General features: G+C 48.9%; 1 protein-coding gene across 3 annotated transcripts in view; it reads right to left on the bottom strand.

The window, feature by feature from the left end:
- Positions 1 to 1,562: 1,562 nt before the first annotated feature.
- The window catches only part of NDRG3 (NDRG family member 3), a 62,948-nt gene continuing 47,257 nt past the window's right edge, over positions 1,563 to 17,253 (bottom strand). For 2 of the 3 annotated variants that reach the window (XM_063404780.1, XM_063404781.1), the window contains 13 exons: positions 14,465 to 14,570; positions 13,665 to 13,785; positions 13,117 to 13,179; positions 12,732 to 12,792; positions 10,410 to 10,496; positions 9,819 to 9,875; positions 8,529 to 8,632; positions 8,079 to 8,144; positions 7,568 to 7,619; positions 6,176 to 6,223; positions 5,501 to 5,536; positions 5,359 to 5,410; positions 1,563 to 3,093 (listed from right to left, as the gene is read on the bottom strand). In XM_063404780.1, the coding sequence (XP_063260850.1) occupies positions 2,915 to 3,093; positions 5,359 to 5,410; positions 5,501 to 5,536; positions 6,176 to 6,223; positions 7,568 to 7,619; positions 8,079 to 8,144; positions 8,529 to 8,632; positions 9,819 to 9,875; positions 10,410 to 10,496; positions 12,732 to 12,792; positions 13,117 to 13,179; positions 13,665 to 13,785; positions 14,465 to 14,570 (1,032 nt within the window). In that variant the 3' untranslated portion in view covers positions 1,563 to 2,914. Of the gene's footprint in view, positions 3,094 to 5,358; positions 5,411 to 5,500; positions 5,537 to 6,175; positions 6,224 to 7,567; positions 7,620 to 8,078; positions 8,145 to 8,528; positions 8,633 to 9,818; positions 9,876 to 10,409; positions 10,497 to 12,731; positions 12,793 to 13,116; positions 13,180 to 13,664; positions 13,786 to 13,863; positions 14,411 to 14,464; positions 14,571 to 17,253 lie in introns of those variants that run through there. The other variant, XM_063404782.1, reaches the window with a different exon arrangement.

Below are 17,253 nucleotides of genomic sequence, written 5' to 3'. Positions count from 1 at the left end.
AGAGCCCCCAGCCAGATAGAGTGCTGCCATCCCACTCCAGCCCCATGTCCCCCAGAATATGGGGCACCCATCCCTATGTCCCAAACTGCTGGTCCCTATGGAGATTGAGCAGCTGTGGGAACACCTCTTTCAGTTCCTTGGCCATGGAGAGCTGCCACCAAAGCTTTTTGTGACCCAGAACTGTCCCAAGCTAAGCCCCTCTCCTCCCCTGTCCTAACCCCTTCCTGGCTTGAGGAAGGGTGAACTCTACTTACCTGCTCCTCACTACTGTCACCATTGTTTGGGTGCTCTCATGCCCAGGCAACCATTGGCCAGGTCTGCCCTCCCTGCATGGAGAGGCCTCAGGGCACCCAGAGTGGCAATCCCCACCTTTGTCAGACCCTCTTGGTTTGCCCTTGGCCCTGCTCTAGGGCTGGGTATTTGTGTTCAGGTCCTGGTGCTGGAGCTGCACCTGGCAGTGCTGCTCTGAAGGGCTGCGAGGTGCTGAGGCTGTGGTTGCTGCCGCTTCCTGTGATGTATACATACTAGAGAGGGTTACTCCTTTTCACTCAGCCACAGGTCACCCAGCTGAGCCCCTCAGGGCCCTGGATATTATGGGCACCAGGCCCAGCAAAATCCCTGAGGGCACTCGAGGTACTGTGGGTGGGCATTGCATGGAATTTATGGATGGACAGGTGGAATGGATGGGTAGCACCTGAGAATGAGAGCAGGGATGATAGGATTTGTAGGTTGAGGCTGGTCAGGCACCATCTGCAGGGTGGTCTCAGTGAAGGGAGTGTGTCCTAGGGTGCCTCAGTTGTAGCAGCACCAGTGCCCTCAGCAGGTGCATGGTGCTGGATGTGATGGGCAGGGGTGGGGAGGTGTGATGCTCACAGACCTGCCCAACACAATGCTGCACCCAACACTGCCCCATTCCAGCACAGCCCCACACCCAACACTGCTCCATGCTAGCTCTGCGCCTATCCATGCCTGACCTGGGCTGGGTTATGAGTAGGAGCAGGGTGGATGTGCCAACAGAAATCCCCCTGCTACCCAAACTGCCACCTATCCTCTCGTGCTGTGTCAGTGGTTAGCTCTATGTTGTGTTTGTGCAACACGCCAGTGCACAGCACTGCTCCCGGGACAGCATGTGGCTCTGAGCATTGGCTGTCGGGATGCAGTTCTTGCCTGTGCTGCTGCAAACCTGTTGTTGTTTCCATTCTGGACGTTTCTAGTTGCACTTCGGCAAAGGTCAGCACTCCAATGCCCTTGGACAGCCTTCTTCCAGGGGCCATGGGGCCACCAACCACATTATTCTGGTGCAGAGGTGCCCAGTCGTCTCCCTGCCCTGGAGATGGGTTTGCTGTGTGCAGCAGGAGACACTCCGACAGCCCTTCCTATGCCAGCAGTGTAACTGATCATCTGCAAGTGCAGCCACAGCCAGTGTCTGTGCAAAGCACGGCAGCTGTGGCATGGATGGCCTTTTGAAACTTAGACTGCCTAAATGACATGACAACAAAATACACAACTGACCAACCCAGAGGTACAGGCCCTGTGGAGAGAAACACCAAGAGCACACAGCGTAACAATGAACTCAGTTATAGCTTTATTCAATAACCGGTACAAAGTTCCCCTCAGGCAGAGCCTCCCGGTCCCATTCCCTACCTGAAATGGAGCAGAACGTGAGCATGACCCTGAAAGGAGTTGGCTCCCATTAGGTAAGGGCTGCTCAGCAGTGAGGAAAGGATGTTCTGCTTATCAACTGAGACTTGCAGCAGCCTGACCACTCATCATCCCTTTTCCCCTGTTAACACCAGACCCTGGCCTGTAGCAGGCATCCGCTGCTCACGCTTGGTGACGCAGCCAGGTGTGAAAAGGTAGCACTATAATGAATTCCACGGACAGTAACTACTACCTGCACAGAGGTGTTCACTGCTCATCCTTCTGACCCGACTCACAGGAATGTATGATTGCTGGCTGTCACATTCACTGGTGTTCCCTGTCCCCACATAACTGAGATACTGCCTGCGGCAGCAGCAGTGGGAGACCGAGATGGCAGTGCAGGAGATTTTGAGACCTCCACCTGGCAAGAAGCACTGCTTCCCATTTCACAACCTGCTCAATATCAAAGATTCACCTGTGCCAGAGTAGAGCAGCGGCCATGTGTCACTGCATCCCGCCCTTCTGCTGGGTCAGCAGAGGGTTCAGACATGGTCTAGAGCCAGGGCTGCTGGAGTTTAATCCCTTGTACTGGGTTAATAGTGCACCTTGTTAGTGTAGTTTACTGGTTAATTGCTTTGCTTTTGCAGGAGGCTCAGATAAGAAATCACTCCTCTCCTTCTTAATACATACACAGGTAAGACCAAGACAGTATTCCTGACCATTTGTCTTTCTGAGGCTGCATGGCATGTGAAACAGCCCTGGGGAGACAGATCTTCCAGTGGGTTCTGTGTCCCAGGTACAGCTCCACACTGCATTGCCTGCTCCAGTGCCTGGAGTACTATATCCTCGTGGTCTTACTTTCCCACATCCCACCAATGACATACCAACTGCACCACAAGAGTCCTTTAGCAGAAGCACAACTAGAAAGCAATTCGAAACCTCACAAAGCCACAGAAATTATATTTAAATGAAGAGGGAGACAATGGCTGTCATCTGGATTGATACACAGCACAGACAGGAGATGGCATCAGCATGTACAGTAATAGGACTTACTAAGACTGTGGAATGTCAATGAGTTTTAAAGAGACTCTGATGCCAAGGGGATACAGAAAAGATCAAAGTAATGTCAAGTACAGACTATCAAGGAGGTGGCTGCTTGGATGGGCATGCACAGGTTAGAGAACAGTTAATGCCATGTTGGATGAAATACTAAATTCTGAGTGGGTTCAGTGGGGTAAGTGGAACTGTTTGAATCCAGAAGAGGGGCTCCTGCCTAACAGGATACTTCCATGGTTTGAGGTGCAGCCTGGAGGTCAATTCCTTCTGGGGTTCCAGCACTCCCTTCCCCATGGGTGCTGGCATGAGACCGGCTGCGGCTGCTCTCGCCAGAGCCCACACTGGAGGAGGAGTGGCTACGGGAACGCATCAACCGGGTCATGCTGGCTGCTGGCACTGCAAGAGAGAACATATGTGGGACTCAGACAAGGAGGCAGCTCCTGGAGCTACAACCACAGTCACTCAGGTATGTGTCACTGGGTAAGCACAGAAAGAGCTGTACCCTTCAGAAGAAAACTCAATCTTCACTGCCAAAATTAAGTCTCTGCATGTCTAAAGCAAGATGTTTAAGGCCCAATTTCAAAAGGTCGAAGGTGAGCAAATGCCAGCAGTGTAACTGATCATCTGCAAGTGCAGCCACGGCCAGTGTCTGTGCATACCAAGGCAGCTGTGGCATGGATGACCTTTTGAAACTTAGTCTCACCCCTCTAGAAAACCACACAGCTGAAGTCATGCAACAATCAACAAAACACAAATGAAAGGTGGAAGCCCATAGCACACACGGTACAATGATCAGCCCACCCATAGCAGGACATGCTGCAAAGCACCCGGAGAACAATTCTACTCAGCACACAGACCAGGCCTGAGGTGGATGCACGGTTGGAGGTACCTGACTCAGTGCTTAGGTGGCTGAGCTGCACATAAGGGACTGGAAACAACATGAGACAAGGAAAGGGATGAATACAGGAAAGAGCCAATTAGTTGCGATGTGTGACTAGTGGCTGCACTACTCCTGGGACCCCCAGCTACCTTTCCTTCCATTCCCAGCTCACACAATGCACTAAAAGTTCCCAGGACCTGTAAGAACAGCTGCTAATGAGCATGTCATAGAAATGCCAAGCTCACCCCAAAACCCATCAGGGCCAGATCTCTTCAATGCCTTTAGCTGAAAATCACACTGTATCTGGTGACATTAACTCCCCACTGCACACCCCACACCTGCTCAACAGAGATACTGTTTACTGCGTAACTCCAGATATGGGACAGAAATTCATCTTTGGAATGACAGCAGATTATTGCCACAAGTCTCCTTCAAGGCCCTTACCTTCCACCTGCAGTGTCAGCATAAGCATATCCACCTGCCCATGTAGAGCAGGCACAGGAACAGCTGTTGGAGAACTGGTTTCTGTATTTCTAGCACTGCCCAGCTGTATTTTGCTTCTATCTCGTTCTCCCCAAGAGACTGACCATGCTTCACAGTGTCCCACAGTCTTACCCATGAAAACTGGGAAAACTATTCTGGGACCAGCTACTAGTTCTGGAAGAAGAAAATGAGAGCTGACCTGCAAAGTACTGCTGGAGCCCTTGCTCTGTCAATAGCACTTGCTGACTTTACTAATACCGGGAACACAAGAGACATAAACATTGAAACACTCTCAGTGAAGCTGAGAGACCCTCCTCCCTTCCTCTGCAGGATCAGGCTAATCTGGCCAACATTGGAGAACACGACTGCCCTACATGTTTGTGTTACCTGCAGACCCCTGAGGAAAAGAACAGCTTCTGCTAAGCCCTGACCATGAGCTGGCAAAGGTGTGAGGAGACCACTGCAAGTGTCCCAACTCTCACGGTGGCCATACTGAGTGGTTAGCCAGTCACACAAACCAATCCTTTCCCTAACTTCAGCTTTTGAAGGCTAATCATCCACAAAAGGGAACTCCTGGCCCCAGCAGGGAAGAAAGAGCTGCTGAAGTGCACTGAGAAGGCCTTCTCCTGATGTTCGTGAGTAGTAAAGCCCTTGTTGGAGATAAAGAAGTTAAGGAAGCCCTTCTCTTTCAATTCCTCAGGAACACCAAGGGCAGGGAGCTGAGCAGCTGTTAGTCTGACACACTCAGGTGACAATGTCTTCTGCCTCTAAGCATGGGGAGGAAGCTGTAGAGCAGGACATGCACTGGTGCAAAGCACGGCTCTCTCTGGCTCTCTGGTGCCTCAGAAGTCACCCTGGAACCTCTTCTGCCATTAGTGGGATTTGTTCTGGAGTACTGCTTAACCCTGGCAGGTCTGAGAGAAACATGAACATCTGAGGAGAAAGGGAGGACATACTCAGACTAGTCATGGGGCTGCACTGCTACCTCCTTGTCCTTTGGAGAAGGTATACACAGATTTGCTCTCAGGAACACATTTCTCTGGATTGGCACAAAGACAGATTTAAAAGGTTTTAACAACACCAGCAACCAGAAAGGAGTCACCAACACATCAGGAACAACACTAGTTTGCTAAGGCTTGTCAGCACACTAGTTGATTTTCCAGCATGGATGGATCTCCTGGCAACCACACTAGTGCAGGGGTACGGACACAGATGCCAGTGAAATCATGGACCAGAAAGCTTGAGTACCCTTCACAGCAACTCTGCTTCAAACAACAAAGTTGTGTTTTGCCACTTACTGTAGCCCATTCCCTGCACAAAGTACTTGAAGGCTTCAGTCAGCTTGCCAGGCTGTGGAAACAGAGAGGGTGGCTTTAGTGCAAGCAGAACTAAGGGCTCTGTACCACCCAAATGCCATGGGAAAGCCAAGGTGTGTCTTACCTGAACCACCTGGGGCAAGCCCCCGCAGTCAGCCATCTGCAACAGGAAACAGAAGGCAGGTTGAGCTGTCCTTCCCACCCAGGAGGACAGCCCCAAACCCGCCATCACCACCCACTCACCAAAGCTGAGAGCACCACATTGCAGTTTACACCACCTCACCTCTACAGCCAGAGCAAGGCAAAGGTGATACACCTTGAGGGATCTGCTGCTGAGGGAACCCTGCACCTTAAGAGGCCAGGTCACCAAAGTGATCTCAGGCCACACTCCAGAAGCCCAGCACCTTCCCAGCCACCTCTCCCTCAGCCACTCTACCCAAACCTGTCACTTGGCAATTCCATACAGCTGCTGCCTGGCACACTGCAGGGCCACAGGTGAGGATGGGAAGGACCAGTACACAGCCAGGAAAAAGGATGTTGCTGCAAAGAGCAGGGTGGAGGCAGGGCATCTCTGCTGACTCTCAAGGGTCTTCCCTGCCAGTTGAAAGTGGCCATAAACTGGGGGATTCCCTGACAAACTCTTCCCTCTCAGCTCTGGCTCCATGAAGGAGAGAGCACAGCTCTGAATGACTGTCCACAAACTTCTCAAAGCCAAATGTATGGAAAGCAAAAACCTAAGTGGAGCTGAGCAAAAATAGTGTCTTTATGCTGGCCAGAATGATTATGGAGTGGCACTCGCCTTCAGAAGGGTAGTTTTTGTTGGGTCAAGACGTGAATTGCATTCAACCTAGAAAAAAGGAGAGAGGGACATGGTGTCACACAGAAAACTTGAAGACTCAGATGTAAAATGTGGGCTAGCTGCACCAGAAGCAGTGGCTGTCTTCAGCAATGGGAGCTTCTCTGGAACCAGGAAGCACTGAGCAAGAAAGCAGATACCATGTAGGAAGTTAACAATGAATAAAAGAACCAGGGAGTAATGGCAGGTGTTCTGTCTAAGGGATCTTGTGATGATAGGTTATGACTTCAACTGAAATCATCCCCTAGTTTTGGGATGCACTGTAAAACCCTGAAGCAACTTCTGTGCTCTGACAGCAAGACTAGGAGGGAAGGAGAGTTCTGTGCAATGCAGCATGAGGGAGGTCACTCAGTCTCTTGGCCAGACAAGGAGGCCACGACCACCTCTTCTCTGTAAGATTGCTGCCAAAAGGGAATAGGCAGGGGTTCTATAGAAAAAGAAACCTCAGCAGGAGAGGTTATCCTGGGCTGGGAACCTGGGCAGCCATACAGGCACACTAAGGTGCAGAAGACCCTATTCCCTACTGTGCTGTGGCCAGTAAGGAATGGGAATCCTCAAGGACAGTATCCTAGAAAAGTCAAAACTTGCAGACCTAATTTCAGACTTCGAGATCAAACAGACCAAGGCAACAGGCCATGGCCAGAAAATGCTCTCCATGCAATGGAGCACCAAATGCTCCTAGGTTCAAGTAACTGCTTCACGAGACTCATATACTCTTCCACAGTTTAAACAGCTGCTTTTGTTTACAATCCCCTGCTATCCCCACAATCCCTGGCTGAGAGAGAGGAGCAACATTCACTACAACCACACTACCCTGTGCCATGCCCCATTTATTGCTGTGCTGAGAGGGAAGTGGGTTATGTGTGTCTGCAGAGGACAACACCTCTTAAGTGCTGTGTTCCTGATGGTGCAGTGCTCTAAGAGAGCTCTACATGGCTCCCCACCACAAGAACTGGAGTCACATTCAGTTATTTTTAATCCCAGGTAGGCCCAGCATAACAGAAAAACAACAGCAATTCGAGATGAACCAAACTGCAGGCAGCAGTCTGGCAAAGCTTGGGGAAGGACGTGTGATCCTGAACAGGGTCCTCTGCATCACCTATTGAGCAGGGTGCTCATTCAGATTCTGCCATCCTCACCCTGGAGTTGCCCTGAGGGCCATTCAGGGCCCCTGAGCCTTGGCTCATGGCTCATGAGTAGCTGGAGGACTGAAAAAGAGCTTGGGACAAAGAGCCACTGTCTGTAACTAATTCTGAGCAAGGTGAAAGCACTGCAGGTTTGCTAAGTGACTTGTGAGGCTAATGGCACAAGAGGAAAGAGTTCATGGATACATACCACTGCTTCCACAGCAGGTGAGTTGTCACCAACAACAAGCAAGGCAGGGCACCTGGTCAATAGCCAAAACAGAGGTGTTACTCCAAGTGCATCAAAGGGGTTTCTGAGAAGGTTGAGCTCTGTGAACCAACACCCTCATGAAAGGTTAACAAAAAAAGGCTCAGCAAAATCGCTGCCTGCCATCACACCTCGGCATTTTATTGTACTAACACATTCTCCAGGGTTTCCAGATGCACCCAGACTGTCCCCTCCAGGCACACCAACTGCCACTGCTGTTGCACACATGTGCCTCTGACCCTGCCTTCTGGAGAATCTCAATGTGTTCTTAATGAGAGGTCTTCCAGACACCTCTGCCCCATTGCAGCTGACGGTCCTGTACCACAGCCTAAGACTGTCTTGGACAGTCTTCCCAGTGCCTGAGCTTGGTGCAGTTCTTGCTGAGAAGAAACATCTCTTCTGCTGAAGAGACTGCACAGTCAGCAACTGCGATAGGCTGATTCAGACAACTTACTTGAGTGTTTTTGCAGTCACTTCATTGACACCAACAACGGGTCTCTCAATTTCCAGGTCTTTACGACTGAAAGACAAAACAGGACAATTCTCCATTAAATCTGCAGAGGGAACTGGTTATCACGGGGGCACACAAAATCCAACCATAAGTGCTGGCTCCAGCACCCAGGCAACTCCGTGCATCATGCCCTGAGCAGGGACCCCACCAGTCATCCCCAGAAAACAGGATCCATCCTCTCATGGCATTGCTGTGTGCCCAGAGATGAGCTACTGAGGTGTGACAGGGTCTAGGGGCAGACACAAGGGCTAGGCTTGGCTCAGGATAACAGCTGAAGACTAGGCTTAGGAGAAAGGTTCCCCTGAAACAATAACAGGATAATACACATGGCAGCAAATCTACTGAGCAGGGAAACTATGGGAGCCGTCTGTCAGGCAAAAAGGTATCCTCTACCTGTTGTATGAGGTGAGGAACAGCTGAAGGTTATCTTGGTTAATGTCCTGTGCAATATGAAGCCTGTATGTTTGGATCAAATCTAGATTTGCCTGCAGTTCCTCCTGTACAAAAACAGAAAAATTGAAAACCAGGAACATACTTTTCACAAGTAGAGAAGCAATAGTCATAAAAATACCAAAGCATTGAAGTGTGTCCATACATGTCATTCCCTGTGAACAGTGACACAGAGGGCAGCGACTGCAGACTGCATAAGGATCCCAGAGACATGAGGTGTTTATGTGATGTGCTGGTACATGCCATGCTTTGGTAATGTGACTACTGTTTTACAACTGGCAGTGCACAAGCTACTGCAAGAGTACAGATATCCTGAGATGGGTAAGTTAACTCCCAAGCCTCAGTAATGCTTACACAGATACAAATCACTCTGCGTGAGGCAGGTCTTCCACTTACGCTTGATGTTTAAGAAGTAAAGTATGTAATAATACTAATAAACATAATAAAGTAAAAAATACATAAGCTGCAAGACTGTGACCAAAGGCAAGTTCAATTCCAGCACCCAGTTCTAAGAAGAAACTACATTCTGAGCAAGCCAGAGAGAGCAGGGAATGCAAGGAAGCACTACATACAATGAAGGGGCTTGACAGTGGGAAGAGAACAGGATGTGCACAGGAGGAAGCAGTGCTGGAGAAGGAAGCGTTCCTTTTAGTGCTGATGTGTTGTTGCAAGAAGATTCCAAGTCAGGGACTGATAATGCTGTGTGGTATATACAGTGTGCACAAGGCACTGTCCCTGTTAGCCTAGTAAGCCTGCTGGTTGAGAGACGGCTAATCCCAAACAGAAGGCACTGCTCTATCCAAAGTTTTCAGGAGGGGTTGTTTTGCTTCTGCTGAAACTGAAGAGTAAGATGAAGAGCAGAATGCAGCAGTCCAACATCTGGACAGATACAAGATCCCACTGCCAGCTCCCAGCTGACCTGTGCTCTACCCACAGTCCAAAGGCTTCTATGCTACAGAGAACCGGCTGCCACTTGTTTCTGTGGACAGTGTCCTGGGCACCACAAAGGAGTTCTATCACCAGTTTATGGCCTGGAGACAGTTAGGGCAAGAGTGAGGATTTGTGTGTCCCCCAGCATGACAACCCTGATGTGAGCTTGACACACAGAGAAAATGGTACTACCTGTGGCAACCCTTACCTGATGGACCAGAACTATTTGGGAACAGACACATACAGCAGTTATAGCTCCATGTACAATTTCACAGGCAACTTTAGCATCTGCTGGGTACTTACGTGGCCAAAATGATGTGCCAAGACAATATCCACTATGTTGGTTGTCCAGCCTGAAAACTGAAGAGTGACAATGAATGAGGAGAGTAACAGGAAAATGCAGTTTCATCATACATTGCAAAACAGCTACTCAGAGTAAAGAGAACAATGAACAAAGTATTCAAATTATGTAAGAAGCAAATGCCTGAAGCTTGGGATGGACATGCAAAGCTTCAAAGAAACTGTGTATACACAACACAGCCCTACAAAAAACTTGAAACCTTAAATAACTTCAAGGGGCCAGAATAAGAGAATAATTAAGAGATCCATTAAATATCAATCAAATGAAGCCTGCAAGCAGAAGTACTAAATCAGAGGAAAGCTGAGTGATTCAAGCAGTTTAGCTGCATTTCTCATTCATATGATCACACCCACCCCTGCTCCTATGGGAGAGGCCATTCTATACCCAGACTAAGAACGGAGCAGGGACAGAAATGAAATTGTACAGTTTTCACCAGAAAGGGAAAAATTCCTGTATTCTGTCCTTTTTATTTACTCTACACATTGTTCATTAGGTGCTGTGGAGAGCACAGGTGTGGGAAAGCAGAATCTCACCTTGGATGCTGCCCAGTCAATCCATCCCTTTGCACATGGATCAACATTAATAAGAACAAGTCCCTCCACCAGGTCAGGGTGACTGAGCTGTAGGGACAGAGCAGAGGCACACTCAGAAGGATGATTCAGCCCACACAGTGGTCAACAGCTGGTGCAGCAGCTGGAAAGCTTGTTGAAAAGGTGCAAGACTAAGTAAAATGCAGACAAAGTAGGGAGCTCCTCTGTGCCAGGCAGCCCGTGGCTCCCAGCAAGACCAGATTCAATTCAGTGGCACCTGTAGCACTGAGGTGCTCTACAGCACCTACAGCCTCAGCAGTGCCTTCTGGTGACCTGTATAACTAGCACAGCTGTTCAGGTCCTGTGTGTTACAGGGCTGGGAGCAGCAACCTTCTCTGCTCCAAGCCAGCACCTCTGTGAGGAACATGAACAAGCTCCTGTGCCTGGAGAGCACCTCCTTCACCTCAAGGAAGAGGCAGTCTTCTCAGTGGAGATGGGGCAAATAGCAGGGGAATTAGTGCTGAGGCCCCCAAGCCCCTGCAGAATGGAAACCTTGAGCTGCAAGGCACCTGCTCCCCCACCTGCAGTCCTCCCTTCCCCTGCTCCATCCAGCAACCCAAACCCCTCCAGTGTACCTTGGGCTGTACCTGGGAAGCACGGGTATGAAGCACTTAAGAGAACTGCTTGCAAACACAAACTCAGAAATCAGAGGCAACCAGCCTCTGCTGAGTTCTGAGCTCACTCCAAGGCAGCTCTCCTGCTCTATGGCACTGATGTGAAGGAAGAAGGAAACATCTCTGTCCTTTCAGCAGGAAACTGCCCAGAGCCCAGGGAGTGTGGCAAGAGCCATGTGGCACTTCACTGAGGACTAAGGCTGATGTCCTAGGGTGACTTTATGATGCTTGTATCCCCAGTCGTCTGCTCTGTTTATGTTGGATATTATGTTCTGTACCTTTAAGACTGGTTCCAAGAGCGAGGTGGGGAGAAAGAGAAGCGTGGAGTTTGTTTTCAGAAACTGCACTCACTCCTCCCCATTCTGCTCCTGGACTGCGTTGTCTGTAGCACAGACAGCGAGCGGGACAGAGATCTCCTTTGCTTTTAGTTCGTTTTTAGCTAGCTGAGGCAGAGAAGCTTCCTGGACTGTTTTTTCTTCCTTTTTCTTGGGAGTGTTTAAACCTGTCCTGGACTAAAAACCCAGAGAGACACCGGGATCTCATACCTGTGGCCCACTGGGGCCTGGACCTTGGTATTTTCCAGCACCAGAGGGACTGATAAGAGACTGAGCAAGCTGAGCTACACCCACAAGGACTTTCTGAGTTTGCTATCACTATTCAGAGCAGCAAGAGGTTTTACTGTTTCATATTATTCCTTCTTTATGCTTGTGGGCACTTTGTTTGTTAAATAAACACTTTTTTCCACTTTTCTCTAAGGAAATTTTTTTCCCAGATCAGCTGGGGAAGGGGTCGTTTGGCTTTGCTTTCCAGAGGGACCCCATTCGGAGGTTTTCTCTGAAATTTGCCATAAACCAGGACAGCTGATTTGCACAAACTCCTCTTTAGCGAGGCTGAAAACTACCCAAGATACAGAAGGCAAAGAACAGTGAAACACCAGTGCCTCACACTGCCCCAGCTCAATCCTGACTGTAGGGAATGGAAAACAGAGAACCTTGTGTAAGGAGGGGCAGCTGCCCAGCACAGTGGCTTGAAGGAATCATAGTTGCCTAAACAACTGGCAACTCTTTGCACTCAACAACCTCAAGCAAATTTTACTGAAAATGTCAGATTTCTGTGTTTTTTTTAACACTAACTCGGAAAGACTCAGGCAAATTCCTGGGCTGCTAAAGGATACCCACTGACTTTACATGAACACTACAGTAGAGAGAAATTTATCAGCAGGTACCAAAATAGAGGCAGCTCTGTTGCGTAAGGGTGGAGCAAAATCTACTTCCTTCCAGTGACAAAGCACATTCCTCATAAACACCAGTTTGCAATACATCACCACATCAATTCTTTAATGCCACAAACAGTGCACACAGAACAGTAATGCAGACAGTCTCTGTGAAGACTCAAGACTGGCTATTCCTAGCACTCAGAATGGGGCTCTGCTGACTCAAAGGCATCACACTACAATCTTTCCATGCCTGGCACAGCTTCAGAGTAACCCTGACTGCTCCAACATAACCATCTGGATTGGAGGTAGCTCTCCCATGGCTCCCTGCAGCCCTGCTGTAATTACTGAATGCTACTTTGCCTGTGCCCCACACAGTTAGTCTGATCAGCAATGACCACAGCCCACATGAGTCACATGTAGTGAAGAGATACTTACTGCACACCTGCTGAGGACATAAGCACCAGCTCCTAGGCCAATCCCAATGAAGCTTTTCAGGCTGAAATAGAGGCATTTCACAGTCAGTACAACTAACCTGGCTCAGCTGAAGCATCCCTAGAGGCAAAGTCTTTCCCCTCTGCATCCAACTGTGCACTTATGGTTTATTTTCAAAACAATGCAGCAGTGATGCAGCAGCCATAAATTGCCTTATGTAAAAGACAGTGTCCCCGGCATAGAACTAGACAGGGTCACACTGGTTGGGAGATGCTTGTGCCTCTTAGGACACTTCAGTGAGCATATCAGTTATGGCAAGCAGAGACAGAAGTAGGTGCTGGAATAGTGGTATCCAGCTGGCTCACCCCATTTTCTTTCAGAGACTTACTTCAGGTGTGTCAGAACAGCAGGTAACATTTCAGCCAGTTCATCCATACTGGGATACTGATACCTGAAAAGTAAGACAGCACCTTCAAATACAGTCTGACAGAGGTTACCTTCCAGTTCCACTCAAGGTAGGGGGGACAAGGATTATTTGGCAGACATGCACAGGTTATTAATGTGCAACAATACTGCACGTTTCAGCTGACTGTGTGGATCCCATTCCTTAGAACAAGACTAATAGAGAGTTGTGGTCTTTTGGGCAGTCAGACTTCTGTGGCAAGATGGACAGATGAAATGCCAGCACAACTGCAGTGTGCTGGGTTAATGTTCAAGTCAGAACGGTAGTACCAGACTCAGCACTACTGAAGGATTTACCCATGTCTTAGTAATTGGAAAGTTTGCTGAATGCCCCTTGGGAAGCTTCCTGATCTTGCAATTTCCTCTACTGCTGACACATGATTCCACTACACTCAGGCTGGCAGTCCCAGCTGACTTAAACTGGGTGCTACCTCAGTCGAGACTGAACAACATGGGTCTCTGCAGAGTACTTACCCAGATGGGAATGGGGGGGCTCCTTCCTGCTGGCCTGGTGCATCCACATGGCACACAGCAAAATGATGGGTGATCTCTTGCATGTCTTCAAAGTTAAAGAATGCATTAAAACAGGATTTGTCTGCAACAGCAACAAAAAGAAATTAGACACTTCCTTAAGTTTTATTGCAAGCCACCCTCCAAACACCACAGCACACACCTGCAGGAGTCCAAGTCCCCACTGAGTCCAAAGGGCAGTGGGTGCTGGATGCTGTATGTGCTGTGGCTCAAAACTGCAATGCAGCAGTGAGTCTCAGCAATGGAATTGCCATGAGTGGAGGGCAGGCAGACAGTCAGCCTGCAATGCCCTGGAAAGCAGGGCCTTGAAGCACCTGGGTACTCAAAGCACTCAACAGAGGAGCACCTGTGTGAATGTAACAGTACATTTTGAGCGGAAAGACACATCAAAAGAGCAATGGAGCCTATCACAACATTACACTACTGCTGCAGCCATGTAGAAGGGACTTGTTCACCTGCCCAGCACCCAGGGATTGAATGCCCTATCACACAGTGCAGCAAGTCAGCTAGAGCACTACGGTGTGTTGGGTGGACCTACCTCCACCTTTCCACCTTGGCCCTACCTTTTAAGGGCTGTTGGAATGGACAGGGGCATGCCACATGCTCTCTCTCCTGCAGACCTTTATCTTTTCACCCTGGAATGACCTCATCTCAGCTCCATGCCAGGCCTGCTACTCCCCACGCTCAAAAGCAATTAACACGAATAATCACTTTTTCAGGGTCCTGGCAATGCAAGGGCTTACGGTTGAGGCCAATGTCATGGTATGTGAGGATGACAGGTCTGTTCCCCTTGGGTGTGCCCCGCATGGTGACATGAACCACTCCGAAAGCTGTCTCAATGTCATGTTCCTGCAGAGAGAGAAGAAGGAGCCCCAGTGTTACATGTGCTGCCTGCACAGGGAACCCTACCTGAGGGCCAGCAGCAAGGGCCTCATTTCCACTTAAACACTGCTCTCCTACCTACAAGTACAGTGCTTGAAATCACAGAACGGTTTGGGTTGGAAGGGACCTTAAACACCATCTCATTCCACCCGTGGCCATGTGCAAGGATACCTTCCACTATATCAGGTTGCTCCAAGACCCATCCAAACTGGCCAATTCACAACACCGTCAAATCTCTGTATCCAATCTGTGTGTCCAACCACTGCCCAAAAGCAGCTTGCTTTTGTACAGATGTCCAAACAGTCTGGGGCTGCATCTTCCCATGATCAAGATCTCTGGGATAACTATAGACCTTGGAAAAGCCGTGGAGATGTCAGGAAAGCTGGGTACACGACATCACCCGTAGGCCCCTTCTCTCATCTACAGAAATCAATGGAGAGACATGATCTTACAGAAACTGTAAAAAGCAACAATCATTCTCTTGATATTAATAAAGTATCTCCTTACGAAAAAGCCTCATGGTTCAGCTTGAAGATGGGACATTACAACTTCAAAAACATGTTTCACTAGTTTACATAAAGTATATGAATTTTTTTTAAAACGGTAATTTTGAACAACCTGAAAGTCATTAAATCAAATACATGACTGGTGAGAATATCTGGCTTTCAGCACACCAGATATCAACCTCACTCCACTTTCTGGATACTCTGAGGGCTGGTTGTTGGGCAGACTGATTTAGTTCTTGGAGCTCGAGACCCTCTTTCCTCCTGCTGTGCTTCTTTTCAAGGACTCCAAAGCCTCTCTCTCCCCATGCCCCAGTAGTATGGCAACAGGAGGATGCTGGCCCAGCCAAATCACATCAGGTAGCCTGAAACCTTCTCAAGCATACCTTTGAAGGATGACAAGACACCCCTGGCTGTCCTTGTCCTCAGAATGAGGCTGGGTTTTGCCTGCATGCAGCTGTTCCATTGTGCATGTGCAGAAGCTGAAGTACTTATCTACAAAGCAGCAGAGACCCATCTGCAGTTTGACACTATCTTACCTGAGGGTCACCTGACTCCCTTTTCCTTAGGAGGGGACTGGGGGTAGGAAAGGACTTGTCTGTGTGCAAAGCGAGTGTGTGTCCACATGTCAGGAATTCCTGTCCTCATAGCAAGGCTGCACAAGGCAGCCCAGGGTGCAGTCTCTACTTACTCAGCCTCCAGCAAACCTCCAGGCTCTGCCCCTTGCCCATATCTCAGCTCTCAGGGCCACTCTACTAAGCTGGGCAAAGCTCTGTCCTCTACTTCTGAAGGATGTGCTGTGCAGCCACACCACTGGACTCCAGATTAGTGCTCTCCAAGCCTGCAGGTGTTAATGAGTCCTTTAAATAAAGTGGCCACTTTTGGAGAAGATGACTGGCAGTGCAGGTGGCCGGAAGGGCGAAACACAGCGAACTCAATGGAGAGTGCGGCAAGTGCCAAAGTGGCCAGAGCCTAAGACCCTCACCTGCACTTCCCTACAACCCTGAGCACTGGACTAATGACTGCCACTAAGAGCAGGTCTCTCTGCCAGCTCTGGCACTTGCTAGGCTCTTCCATAAGCAGCTTGAACTCAGTGAGCAAGCAGGAAAATATCCAGTAGGGGTGTGTGTGTGTTTATTTTGGTTTGAGGTTTCTTGTTGTTGTTGTTTTGTTTTCATTTTTTTTATTAATCTTGCTTTGTTAGACTTCTGACAGGTCAGTGAGTTAAGAAGCTCACAGAGAGATCTGGCAAATACTGGTTCTGGCTCAGAGCCCAAGGGGAGTGCAAGGGGTGGCAGAAGGAATAACCTTGCCCTGAGCACAAGATCAATTAAAGTAACTCACGGGTCATGAAGCAGAGACATCTGCAGGGGAAGAGAGAGGGTCTATAGGCAGCAGCAAAAGATCAACTATCAAACAGAAGCACAAACACTAAACTGAGGGAACAATCAGAAAAGCACAGAAAGCGACAAAAGAGTTGATGATATTGAAATATGTCTGCAAGATAGTCTTCTCTGTAATTATATTTGAACTTACTGCTGAGGTCACACATACTTTTACTAGGTAAGCTACAGGACAAGGTACTAGAAATAGAAACATCCTTTTCCCTTCAGAGCCTCTATCCAAGCATCTCACTGTGTTTCACACTGCAGCATCCTGCATTTCTGTTTTCAAAGCTGAGCTTGGATCTTAGCTCTCAAGTGGGGAAGGAAAAATTTCCTTGAGCTAATAATCAATTCTTGGTCTCCTGCTTAATCTGACTTTGCAGATTGTGTAAACTGTGATTTGGGGGAAAGGGGACTACCCTGATACTCCTTCAGTCAAATTAGTGACTCAAATACAGGGAATGTACACTTGTTGGAGGTTTGGTTTTTTTTTGCTGTAGTCTAACCCTGTGTCCACCTGACCCCCACAGCTTCTGCTAAGGCTGTGTAATTTTCTCTTACATTTTATTTGTCATACCAGGTGTGCCCACCTCTGCCGTTCAAGCCTGCTGCTCAGAGTTTCCTGCTGCAGTCCATTCAGCTTCCCGAGTGTCATCGGGACCGGCTGCTTCCCGTGAGTTTCCAAAGGAAGCCCCTTCTCCATCCTTTCCACCCGCCTGCCATTACCGTGTGGAGAGAGGCGGCCGAGCTGGGCCACAGCGC

Source organism: Prinia subflava, chromosome 8 (assembly GCF_021018805.1).
Source record: "Prinia subflava isolate CZ2003 ecotype Zambia chromosome 8, Cam_Psub_1.2, whole genome shotgun sequence".
In the NCBI taxonomy this organism is placed as follows: domain Eukaryota; kingdom Metazoa; phylum Chordata; class Aves; order Passeriformes; family Cisticolidae; genus Prinia; species Prinia subflava.
This window is presented reverse-complemented; position numbering and strand designations above follow the sequence as displayed.